This window comes from Biomphalaria glabrata, chromosome 6 (genome assembly GCF_947242115.1).
Source record: "Biomphalaria glabrata chromosome 6, xgBioGlab47.1, whole genome shotgun sequence".
Classification (NCBI taxonomy): Eukaryota; Metazoa; Mollusca; class Gastropoda; family Planorbidae; genus Biomphalaria; species Biomphalaria glabrata.
This window is the reverse complement of record NC_074716.1, coordinates 6,372,540-6,386,319: the sequence shown is the minus strand read 5'-3', so window position 1 is coordinate 6,386,319 and position 13,780 is coordinate 6,372,540. Positions and strand designations below refer to the sequence as shown.

At 33.8% G+C, this 13,780-nt stretch overlaps 1 protein-coding gene across 2 annotated transcripts in view; it reads left to right on the top strand.

Annotated features, from left to right (window-relative positions):
• The window catches only part of LOC106060507 (uncharacterized), a 35,320-nt gene that overhangs the window by 14,825 nt on the left and 6,715 nt on the right, over positions 1–13,780 (top strand). For both annotated transcript variants that reach the window (XM_056031912.1, XM_056031913.1), the window contains exons 8-16: positions 5,403–5,543; positions 6,721–7,002; positions 8,420–8,545; positions 8,936–9,076; positions 10,320–10,601; positions 11,032–11,157; positions 11,241–11,366; positions 11,922–12,065; positions 12,810–13,073. In XM_056031912.1, the coding sequence (XP_055887887.1) occupies positions 5,403–5,543; positions 6,721–7,002; positions 8,420–8,545; positions 8,936–9,076; positions 10,320–10,601; positions 11,032–11,157; positions 11,241–11,366; positions 11,922–12,065; positions 12,810–13,073 (1,632 nt within the window). The remainder of the gene's footprint in view (positions 1–5,402; positions 5,544–6,720; positions 7,003–8,419; positions 8,546–8,935; positions 9,077–10,319; positions 10,602–11,031; positions 11,158–11,240; positions 11,367–11,921; positions 12,066–12,809; positions 13,074–13,780) is intronic.

Genomic DNA, 13,780 nt, shown 5'->3' with positions numbered 1-13,780 from the left:
CTTTAGTTTATCCACTATCTCTATTAGTTTTTCATACTCAGCCATTTTCAAAGATTCAAATTAGTAATATAGTTAATTAATAGATATGTGTACACTAGGTAGTTGTAAATGAATATTGTACGATAAATAATTATTATAGCTCAAATAGTAATTACAGGTAATAGTAGATATATATTTTGTGCGAAACAATTGAGGTTATGAGGTATCTTAAATTATTCTTGGTACTTTGTCTAGTTCATAATGTAATATTTTACTGATCAATTATGTGATTATGTATTTTTAGTATCTCCACTTGCAATGTAAAAATTTATTGCAACAAATAATTCACAATTATGTGAGCCTTATTAGTCTGATAAATAGTGATCAATGTAATATGTTAACTTTCTGCATTTTTTTACTAATCAGTGTCCATACAAATAGTATCAAAATAGTTCAATGTGCTCAAAGTATATATTATATACAATCAATCTTGTCACAATTTCAAATAAAAGTATATCCCATAGTGTATCAAGTGTGTAGTGTAGTGTTGATAATAATAAAAAATAGGTTGAAATAAGAAGTAAAATAAATATATATATTAATAAGTAAATAATTAGACAAACATAAATACACTATAGATACTAAACAGTCTGCTTTAAAGAGACATTACAAGATAGTAGAAATAGTAGACAAAAGAATTACAATGAGTAATAACAATGACGCAAAAGAAAATTCAACAGATGTAAACAAGACAATATCAATACAAGAGTTTAACAATATGATAGATACTTGACGAAATACAAACTTAACTAATACAGCTATACGATCAAGTATTTACTTTATCTAAAGAGTCCCTACCAATACCTGGATGCTTACTTGAAAAAAAATCTAAATGCTCAGACTCAATAGATAATTAAATTTAGTCCCTAAAGTCAAATGTGTATATAAATACAAATGTAAACAATGAAAAAAAATTGTGGTGTAGTTCAAAGAGAACTAATCAATATTCATTAATACTAAAGGGTAATTAAAGTTACTTCCCTTAAATATTCACTTGATGCTTGACTTGTACATAAAGTTCCGGTGATGCTCCACATAAAATATGTCCACAGTACAGTTCATAAGTAATCCACTTGCTAAATCCGCAGCACAACGGTACAGTACAGTTCATAAGTAATCCACTTGTTAAATCCACAGCACAATGGTACAGTTCATAAGTAATTCACTTGTTAAATCCACAGCACAATAGTACAGTTCATAAGTAATCCACTTGTTAAATCCACATTACAACGGTACAGTTCATAAGTAATCCACTTGTTAAATCCACAGTACAATGTTAAATGATACGGTACTCAAGTCCTTGAACAATAGTAATCCAATAAATAATTCATGTGCTTGATAGGTAATCCACTGTTTCGTACAGTTGCTGAAACAAATATAAATAACTAAAAATGACCTTAGGTAGTGACGACAAGAGAGGTCTAAGAGTAAGAGCGCTCTCTTATTAACTGTGCTGTTAGACAGCGACAATAGGAGTGTGTCATTAGAATTATGACGAGCACTCGATGTAGATGATTCTTGAATATGTCAGCTACTTCGACTGACCATATATCAGCTGTCTTCAAACGATGACTTGAATGACTTGTAGTACTAGATTTTCACCCACACCGGTTGTAGTATCACGGTTGTCTAGTTTCACCCACACAGGCTGTAGTATCCAGGTTGTCTCAGCATATCATGTTTGATCTCTTTCGCTTAGGATGTTAAAAAGTAACTTTGAACAATGCTGTGCTCCTAAAGCTATCTCAACTGGTGTAAAAGTACAACCACATAAATCAGGCTTCCAGATAAATGACACTTAGGACAGTAGTCAACTGGAAAAGTTGAAAATACAGCTCAGACAGGAACAGTTCAAATTGTTCATTTCATCACAGATGAAAAAAATAGCTCGCTAACGGTAACTGTGTCATGGCAGGTCAATGTGACATGTAGTAGTAGATCTAGATACCAAGTGTGTAGTCAAAAAAATTTAATAAATTCTGGATTAGTTGCAATTCATGTAAAGTTCAATCTTGAAGTACAAGTTAAAATAGTAGGCACAGTTAACTTTTAATTTCAGCTCTGTTTTTTGTTAGTAGTGTTAGACTAGCTGAAGATAATAATAATGTCACTCTTGGATCACGTGAATCTCACTTGAAAAATTGTGTGCTGGTCTCAATAAATGTAGATCTAGGTCATCTCTATAATGTTGAATGTGTCGCTGAACGACCAAATGAGAAAAATTGTAGAGTCTATAATAATCAGGTCTTAGCTTTCTTGCTCGTTGAGTGGCGTCATGTGTAAACAAATATTTTTTAGAGTTACTTTTTCATGTGTTAACTAAATAGTTCACTTGCCAACTTCAAAAATATCCGTATAAATGTTACTGTAAGTAACTGTAGTATTAAAATACTTCTGACAGCAATAGGAAAAAAATTCTTGACTTGTTCCTCTGGTGCTCATAAATCCTTTAAGTTAGTAGATCTGACACTTCTGATATCATAAAATATCGTTTGCTGACACTTCTGACACTATTCTGACACCAAAGATGTCATTTTCTGACACTTCTGACACCATAAATGTCGTTTTCTGACACCACTTCTGACACCAAAAATGTCACCGTGTTATTTTATATGTTATGAATGTGGCTGTGGTTATCAATGTAGGCGTGGTGGTGACATTGGGTTCTTGTTACAAATCACAGAATAATGAAATGACGCTGGGTGTAGCAGACACAATAAGTTTAATATAACACCACATAGTGAATACACCATACATACTCGACCCAGGAATGGTCAGTATTAATCCAACAGTAATATATGAATATCACAACTTAGTACTTATTCTATAACCAACTACTTTAAACATCTAACTCTACTGCTTATATATTAAGTGACTCAATACAAGTGCTTGCTACAAGATCTCTATATGGACTGACTGCCTTTAACTCCCTGGTTCACCTAAGGTCAAAAGTGTTCACCTTAGTGCAACATGGGTTGTGAATAAGATTCACAATATGGAATTAACATACACAATACAGAATTAGGGTTTCTACTCTATGGCACCAACTTTGAGGTGGTGACACTAAGTTAATTAAGTTATGCTATACTAACTACTACATTTACAAAAAAGAAATGTTTACTTTTTTAAGAGAAAAAATCTATTTAGTATGTGTTATGAAAATGATATTCTGTATCGGTTATAGTTCTTATGTTTACATGTGCTTGTAACTCGTCCGTAAGAATGTGTTCACGAAAAGTGTGTTGTGTAGTCATTCAGTGTATTAAAGTCATACTATACAGACATGGTTTTCGACTCATAAATAAGAACAATCTGGTATAAACTTTGTCACATGTAAATTATGAGTGTGTCTGGTGTGAATGTACACTTTGGTTTCTTATAGTTATGTTTTTTGTTTGGTGTAATGCACAAATTGTAAGACAAATTTCCTTACGGATAATAAAGATTATTATTATTATTATTATTATTATGTTCATAACTATATGCATATAAGTTGGACATAATTTAAAACAACATTTAATAAGTAATTTTTCATACTATCTCATGAACTCCAGAGGTATAATGTAACATTGAAACACTGAACTAAAGGATTTTTTTTAAGGAAATGTTTTTACATCGAGGAAGAGACGTTTGTCCTTTTACAAAACAATTAGAGCAATTATATATTCATTATAACACATTAATTAGGCCGGGTTCACATCTAACTTCACATTCACTTTCACCTATTCTTTGGTCTGTGGACCACTGGGGCACCACACAAGATCCGTCAACCTTCTTTCTCCATTCTTCTCTGTCGTTTGTCTTTGATAGGATTTCATTCTGATATTCTTTCTGAAAATATTGAAACCTGCCTTTTTACCTGCCTGGGTGGACCACTTCGGGGGGCCGATTTTGAGTTTGTGTCTCAACACAAACTGTCATTGTAACCTTGTTTATGTAGGCGTACGTAACTCTTTTTCAAGTTGTAAAGGAAGTCACCCCGAATTTAGGAAAATCAATCTTTTTTGTCTTAGAAAAGTAATGATCTTTAGTTTTCAAAGTTTAGAAATAATGCAAAATCATTTCTCGGATTTTCTTTAGAATGGGCTATTAGTCACAGCATTACATTTTCACGCAAATATATGAAACAAAGCCATTTCCTGTTAGGTTCCATTAAGATAATGTTTCAAAAATCCTAGATTGAAATAATTCATGTCTGTTGATTTAAATCATCTTATGTACAATTGAATAGATTGATTACTTAGATTTTTCTAGATTATGTATCTAAAAATTGCAAAATAATAATTATGAGACGATAGTAAGCTTATTTTTTATGTTAAATGACTAGATCTAGATCTAAACATTAAATTACATGTTACATAGGTTAGGGTTGAAAAAAGAAACCTTTACTTCTTTTGACTACTTTACAAAACAACGCCTTGTTTCAGCTTTTAAAAACATTTTCAAATTTACTAATTTAGTGTTTTTTTGTTTTTTTTTTGTAGTGTTAAAAGATCTCCATATGGCCAGTCTAGATATATTATATAGAGAGCTGTGGAAAAGGGCCTACATCTGGAAAAACACGAAATATTGTCCGATATTGACTAGTCATCAAGCCAAATTTTTTTTTCTTTTTATACTTTAAAAAATTATAATAGTATAATAGTCAAACTAGACTCTAGAGTTTTCTCAGTTTGGCAACGAGCTAGTCATTCTTTTCTCATAATACATCAACTTAATTTTCTTGGAAATCGTTAAAGCCGTTCTCGAGAACCGTGTCCACTGCCCACTCCAAATGATCGACTTAAATAGATATAATGTAATAAGGAGTAGCTATGCCTGGCACATGATAATCTAAAAGGAAATATCATACACATATGCATCCTGAAGGTTTAAATCTTACGGTCAGATGGTTATTATCTTACGGTAATGATCTTACGGACAGATGGCTAAGTTCTTACAGGCAATGGTAATTTATAATCTTACAGGCATCTGTTTATGAGCTCATTACACACTAAAATGTACACAGTTAAAGTTTTAATGCTCTTACACTATCAGTGATATAAATATAAATCTACTAGCATTACACACAGGCTACGCCTGTTGATTCGTTCCTACGCTTTATATTGGCCATCCTTTCTTTTAAGTTTCAATTATCTGGTCACTTTTTAACTGTCCCCTCTTATACTAATTTGCCCGTAAATTATTGTATCTGATACAATTAAATGAAACGGCTTTCTCTCTGTCTCTCTCTCTCTATTTATTCTTAGGTATATCGATAAATAGATATATAAATATATAGATAACTTTAAAAATCAGCGTTTTGCGAAAATATAGAAAATATAAATGCAAAGGTATTATAGAAAGTTGTGCGTTCATTTCAGAAAAATCTCATGGCGATACATGTTCAACAAGCGTTTCTGGAATGTGCATGACATACCTGACTTGCAGGCTTGACCGATACAGTGTTTACAGGTGTCTCTGCTCATCGTACACGTATGTTTATTTAAATACCTGTCTATCAGGTGAGTCTCAGTCTCAATACATATTACATACTGTCTCATGGGGCAAGGTTTAAAGATATACCAGAAGTCCAGAACATATTCATCGAAACGGCAGACATCAATTTAAATGACCAGTGTCTACTGTCACTAATTTGAGTCGGATGCCGCCAATTCCAAACAGGTCTAGGGTCTGTCACTATCACACAAATATTAGGGACGTCTAATTTTACATTATCAATATAAAAATCTGGGGGGGGGGGGGGGGGGGTTTGAGACTCGGGGTTAGGGTTTAGTTTTGCGTTCACTTCAGTTGGACTCGCGGACTAGAGACGGTGCCGGAGGCCGCGTACACCGTCACTCCTGTCATTTTCCTTTGATCTACCAGGCTAAACGTGCGGGACTCGCCATTTATGAACCGGCCCCTTGAGGGATGGCGCCTGGACGTTGACAGATCGCTGTTGGAGCTCTTTTACATCCCCGCACAGTGCAATGAAGATACTCTCATATCTTCTTAGGCACCCCCTTGCTTTGCTACCCTTTGGCCTAGCCGTACCCTCTCACGACCGATTCCATCCAGGTGCCACTGTGAGGCAGGGTAGCGTGCCCGGGTACATTACACATCAAGCATCAGCTCTGAAACCATTGCCCACCTGGATGATTCACTTGATTACTATCCACTATTTGATGGAGTATTAGTTGCTAGCCTATATAAAACTTATTGGTAATGCACAGGAAGTTGGCTCCATCCAAGCTGAAGTTTCAAGTATTTGCAGTTGGCAGTAAGAAAGTGAAAGATAAACTTATAGATCTCAACTCTATGTTCATTGCCATGCTTAAATATGCCTCGAAAAGAAAGCTTCTAGTAGGCTTACAATATTGCATTGAAGCAAGTATATTCAACATTTAGAGTCTCTATGCGAAGAAATAAGTCAAATATGACTGCATCAGAATATTCTGCTATTAACAAATAACTGTGCTGGAAAGAAAGTGTATCTTATTTAGGTTTAGGGTTTATTAAGGGAACAGATTTTTTTTTTTATTGTTCCAATTTTAAAAAATAGACTTAAAACTTAAGGTGTTTGAGATAATTTTAAAAAAATATAGTAATTTTCGTTTCGTTCTAATAGATTTTCCGTTTTTACTTTTGTATATTCCTATTGTCTTTTAAAATTTTAAATATTTCATCTTTTATTTTCAGACAACAATTTAATTGCATCTGTTTCAACTGATTCTCTTATTGCAACAAATTTTATCTTTGTAAAGTTGAACAGTTCTGTCCAGGTCACAGTGACTTACAATGTTTCGTGGACATCACATCTGAATCCTACTGACAGAGGTTACAACATGACCAGTTCACGTGACGTTTATGCTGCGCCTCTCACTCCTGCTACTGACTACACCTTTATCATAACAACCATTTTACCAGCAGATAACTATTACCAGACCAAATCTTATCAAAACTCATATAATATGGCTACAAGTAATTTAGATTTTTTTGTTCTCTTGTTCTTGTTGTATTGTTTATAAAAGTTATTTAGGTAGTAACGAAGCCTATTTTTTTCCGCCTTTCTTTCTCTATTCATCTGTCTTTTGCCTTGAACATGATAAACTCTTTCAACGGCAGGTACATTCATTTATTTTGCCTCTGTCACTTCTTTTTCCGGTACTGTTCCCTAAAGGAAGGTCTTAGCGAGAAAATAAAAAACGTCGAAGTACGGAAGAACTAACACATTACAAGACAAAAACAACAGATGTTTATCTGATGAAAAGGATGTTATAAGAAGATATATTGAATACCTTTTGAAATAGTTCATACCCTTTCAGACCTTGCTATCTATAGGGTAAATGATGTAAAAGTCATCTGTATCAATGACCAACAGTTCACGAGAGTGTCATGTGACCAGCACAACGACCAACTGCTTCTATTTCTTCAACCCTAGGTCAGGTACCAAGTAAAGTTTGGTGAACTCAGGGGCACCCTTAAAGAGTAGTATAACTTTAACATCCAGGAGATCAAAATTGACTAAAGGTCACTGGCAGAAAACATCATTGACAAATATCATCTTCATCTCTCTGAATTCCTAAAAAAATTAGCCGGAGTTGATACCATTTTAGGTTAACTATAGGCTGAGCCGCTGAAGGAAAAATCATGATTAACACATTATTAAGATTTGGTACAACTAACGCACTATCTGCCTTATAAGCCATCCCAGTCATTTTATTAAAGATTTTGAAGGTACAGTAAGCATTGCAGGAAAAATTACTAGCATGCACTTGTAGACGACCTGGATGGTCTGGAAGGAAACAGAAGCGCTAGCTGATTTGATGATAGGCAAGACTTACGCAACATATGGTATAAAAATCAGAGTCGAAGGAAACACAAATTATGATCAATAGCTAACAGGAGTTTTAAATGGACATTAGTATTGGAGGCGAAAAGCTTCCAAGTTTTAGTAGTTATAGATACATCGGAGCTATTGACCAGATTTGCAAGATCCAGAGCAGCACTAGCAAAATTCAAAACAATATGGAAAGACAAAGGCATAAAATCAGACAGGTTTGATCCCTGGTCAGGGCCACATCTTTACAGCTTTCGAATCTTGTACGCTAACTGAAGAACTAGAGAGGAGAATCCTAGCAATGGAATTGAGATGTTACAGAAAGATCCAGATATCACATACAAAGACAGCATCACAAATAAAAAAAGGAGATAAAAACATAATTTTTTATTTATTTCCTTTAATCTGTTTACATTATATAAATATTAAATTCTATGTTATTTATAGAGAGACTACCTAGTCATAGATGCTAGAATAAAGTTGTTTCTTCTTGCAGAATCCAACACACTGACATGGCAATAATTTCAACAAATGTGTCACTAATTTTTATTTTCACAGGAAGACTATATGACAATGCATGTTCAACAACATCACAGTGCGATGAACGACTTGAATGTGTCAATGGCAAATGTGGCTGTCAGAGTCACTCATTTTACAACACAGCTACACAGACGTGTCAAAACAGTAAGTAGAATACAGCCACAGATCTTTTAACTATGTCTTCTAGACTTTCGATATAGAAAGTGTTACCACCTCAAAGTTTGTGCCATACATTAGATACCCTATTTTGATATTAGGAGTGTAATTCACACTTATGTTTCTGAAGATAAACACTTTATTTTAATCTTGAGGCAGTTGCTTGATAGCAGTCAATAACAGTAGTCAGTAAGGAACAGTCAGTATAAGTATGAGTTAGTAGAAGCCAGTTATTGTAAATGATCAATATAGAGTTATTAGTTGAGATTTGTACCAGTTACTAAGTTATTACTACATTTGTCAAGTATTTCTATAAAGGATTATTACTGTATGGTGATAGAAAGCTTACACAGGTAATTTATGTGTTTATGTTTTCAGGTCTATCTCACGGGCAGACCTGCTCACCAAGTGTTTCACGCATGTGCCAGACCCATCTTACTTGCAGATTAGATCGGTATAATTCTTACAGGTGTTTGTGCTCAACAATCACACATTTTTATTTGGGCTCTTGTTTATTGGGTAAGTCTGTTACAATAATCCCTTCATCCTGACAAAATCAACTTAGACGTGTATAAGTGGTCTTGTCTTTGTGCTTTTGCTAATCTTTGGATATTTTTTATTACATAATTTTAAAAAAATATAATTCCAACATTCATCTTCTAAAAAATTAATTATAAATTTTAGTGACTAGATGGTAAAGGAATAAGAACTTTCGCAAGTAATATGCTATAAACTTACACTTATAAGTCGTCCCACGCAGTTTGGCGCATAAGGCAGCAAGCTCTCTTAACATAGATCGGTCATTGGTGACTTCCGCAGCTTCTTTCCAGCTGGTGCCCACAGAATTTTAGGTCTTTTAGAATGTCCGTGCGGGAAAGAAAACAGATCTTTGAAAAAATCAATAACTTCTTTTTAAAACTGATTTTGAAGGATTTATAGATATAAAAAGAACATATTTATTTATTTTAAATAGTGTAAATTCATCTGTGTGTATTTTTTCTTTGATCATTGGGATATGATTAATAATTGATTAATGAGATATGATTAATAACTGTTCAATGAAATATGGTTAATAATTAATTTATCAGCCAATTAGCCCTATTCTCAAATGAATAGTCTTTAATAATTTAGGTTCAATAAAATTTGTGTGGGTAGCTAACATATATTATACAACTTTAGTGTGAATAGTTAAGATACATGAAACGTACATGAAAGTCAGGCACAGCCTAACATACCGTTAGGCAGCAAGGTGTCTCCAAAGACATCGTTCCTCTGCAGTAGCCTATCTGCAGCCGTTTCCAAACTGGTATCCACAGTTCTGAGTCTGATTTCCTTCACGAAGGTGTGGCACCATGTTACATGAGGATGTCCCTGTTGTAAAGTCCAGCAAACCTGATGCAATGCTCTCAACCTTGTAAAGTATGGTTAAGCTAAGCGGTTCAGCGTCTGTTTGACATAAGATTTACTCTTTTGTGACTCAGTCTTTGTAATTCGTAAGTGAATTGAAATCCGTGTTTAACATAATTTAAATGTTATTGTGCAAATTTTATTGATGAATGCAAAAAAAAACAAAAAAAAACCATTCCAATGAAAAATATAAAACAAAAGTTTAACAGGTGACAATTATTTAGCAATTGTTTAATATTTTATGCTTTGTTTAATCTAGACTTAAAATAATAGCTAGATCTTATAAGACTAGATCAATTAAAAAAATATATAATTTAAGCATTAATTTCTTGCTGAAAATATGTGTGTTTTTCAGATAGCAACTTGATTGTTTATGATTCCAGCGATTCTGTAGTTGAGCCAAAGTTTATGTATTTAAAGATGAACAATTCTGCCCAGTTCAGCGTGATGTATAATGTGTCATGGATATCTGTTCTCAATGCCTCTGACAGGGGATACAACACCACCAGCTCAAGAGATGTTTATCTTTCCCCTCTCACACCTGCCACTGATTATAATATCACCATCGCCAGCACTCTACCATCAGACAGCTACTACTTTGTTAAATTTATAAGAAATACAATTCTTAAAGCTACTAGTAAGTTGGTTAGTTTGTACAAAATATGGAGCGATATTAATGTATCGTGACGAAATTATTTAAGTAACAACTATAATGATTTTATTGAATTAAAATTTTAAAAATTGAAACCTTGATTAGCAACTTACTGGATTTACAAACCAAAAAAATTACAATTCCACCCAATATATTAGCAAGTCTCTAATAATTGAACTACTAGTACATTACTAAAGTCAAGGGTGTACAATTAAATTAGTCCTTTGAATACTTGTAGAACATATTCATATTTAATAAGATAAGATTATTTATTAAAACTTTTACAATATGAATGGTCAAATAGAAAAATAATGTCTACAAAGTCAAACTGAGGTTTAATTTTAAGTTTTTTTTACAAACATAAACTTAGAAACTTAAAATCAATGTTTTATAACTATAAATTCCCTGACCACAGAGAGTTCTTATGGCTATCTATGCACAATGACTATACTATGTGAGAAGGGACTGGACTGTGTGAATGGATTATGTGGTTGTCTAAGTGACTTCTACTACAATGAACCTTCAAAATCATGTCAGAAAAGTAAGTATCTTTAGAATGTAAGCTATAAGGCTTATCTACATTGCTTTTGCATTTCCTGCATAATAATCATGTTTTTGTCTAAGAACTACACTACGGTTATGATTGCAATGCTACCAAAGAATGTCAAGACAGCCTTAGTTGCACAGGTGGAAGATGTAAATGTTTAACTGGACAATACTATCATACTAACAACCGTTCTTGCTATTCTTGTAAGTATTAAATGTTCATGTTTCACAGTTAAAACAACTATATCTATTAATAGACAATGTAACAAATAACTCAACCCAATTTAAAATATACCACTAAGTCTGATATAGAAAAGAGGGTTATTGATGATCAATGTTCTCTAATTATAAAAAAAAGAGGCGCTTGGCTTCCAAACTGATTGGTCCCTGATTCAAATCTTGGTGAAGACTGGGATTTTGAATTTTGGGATCTTTAGGGTGCTTCTGAATCCACATTGCTCTAATGAGAGTCTGATGGGTACATGGGATTATGATGTTTGGGAAAGTAAATGTGGTTGTTCATTGTGCTGGCCGCATGACACCCTCGTTAGCCATAAGCCACAGAAACATCATCTGCTCTTTTGATCACAAGGTTTGAAAAAGGTAGTCAACTATAAATAAACACAAAAATAGATTAATTAAATTCAAGTTTCTGTTATTGGTAAATTGTTCCCTATTTAAAACTCTTGTATTGATTTCATTTCAGTCTGTAAGCCAAATGACAATTTTTTTAAACAACACACCAACATATTTTTTCAGTTAAACTTTATGGTATGCAGTGTGATGCAACCATTCGAGACATGTGCAAAGATCCAGACTTTGTATGTACTTCAGACGCTCATGGACTGTCCAGATGTCTTTGCTCATTTAACACTTTCTATGATGGTTTTACCTGCTCGCATAGTATGTACAGTAATAATTGTAAATTTTTATGTCTAATATTAATCTAGGTACCATGCATAGAAAATTAGAACAATTCAATTTAAAGGTTTCAAAACATACAAAGTCTTGTATTGGAACCTGAATGAGTGTGTTCTTTCACATTGCTATGCAGTCCTTGACCTAATATCTTGCCCTGACCAGGAGAGATATAACTGTTGTCTGCTATTGGTCGGTTTAAGTTCTCTTTCCGACATCTATCCTGCTAACTTTGCAAGACATCCTCAGCTGTTTTATTTGGGTAGCACCTGCAGCCAGTCGCTCTGTTCTGTGTCAGTTAAAGCAAGCAGATACCTAGACCTTCAAGATATTTATTTATTTATAACCACCAATACCTTTCCCCAACTAATGTACCGTAAGGTACCCTTTAGAGCTGAAATGAAAAGTAAAGGTGGTTGGTCATTGTGCTGGTCAGATAACACTCATTAACTCTGGGCCACAGAAACAGATGACCTTTACATCATCTGCCCTGAAAGAGGAACTGTACTTTTTTACTATTTAGAAAGGCCAGTACACTTAATAAGTTTATCCCATTACAAAATCAATTGCAATCAAATCATCAATGGAATATATCCATATTTTTAGAATTTAGATTCTTGTTAAATAAGTATAGGTTAATACATGTATGGAAAAAAGAAGATACTTAAGCTTTAATTAATTTCACCCCTCATTTCTTCACCTAGTTATGACTCTTGTCTTGTCTTACAGATCTTGTAAGTGAAATGGAACTGTCAATCAATCAAGTCAATTTGACATTTCATAAAGCCTTTGGGCTGAGAAGCTTCAATTTGAGTTGGAGTGCTACTGGAAACAGTCATGATTATGGGTCACAGTTTATCAATGGGAATCTTATCAGTATACAGAAACTGACCCCTGGTCAACAATACATCTTCACAGTAGCTACTAGCTTAACTTCAGAAAGTGAATATGAAAATAACAAAACTCTACAGTCAAGGTTTTCTCTTGTTACATGTAAGTAAACAAAATGTATTTCTATAGAATGTCTTAAATCTGTAATTTATGTGGAGTTAATGGACTCCTTGGTTACAACTTGTAACTATTTTTGAGTTTAAATCATTTTTCTTTTTTAATCAAAATTATTTAGTTTAGTCAGAAAATAAATTTGCAAGTTGTCAATTTGTTTTACAAATTTAGTGCAACAAAACTAGATATTTTCTTAACTCTTAACAGTTGGACTCCTCACTGTGCAAGACCATGGATGAATTAAAGGTTGTTTTTTTTTGTATTCTGCGTCTGTCTTCAACAAGGGTTTTTCTTCAGGTCTTAAATGTGTATCACGCGGCCTTTTGTGAGAGTTCTCCAACTGTCTCTTTTAGAGGCCATCATCTGCAGGATACTTTCCTCAATACCAGTGAGTGTAAAATGGCGCCTGAGTTGATCTTGATAGCGCTTACAGGGGAGGCACCTCTGTTATGCCATTCAATGTGAATGGTCACTTCCTCAATGTTGTTGGGCAGCACAGTGTCTATAAATGTGTCCCTTTTTTGAGAAATAGATAACTGGCTGTCACCTCCAGCTAAGAGTATGGCAGAATAGATCTTTTCACCTAACAACAAAAATCAGTGTTTATAAAGAAGTGGTTCTCACCACACTTTTGTATGACTCTGAGACCTGGATGCTCTTTCAAAACCATATTAGGCTCCTTGAACGCTTCATCC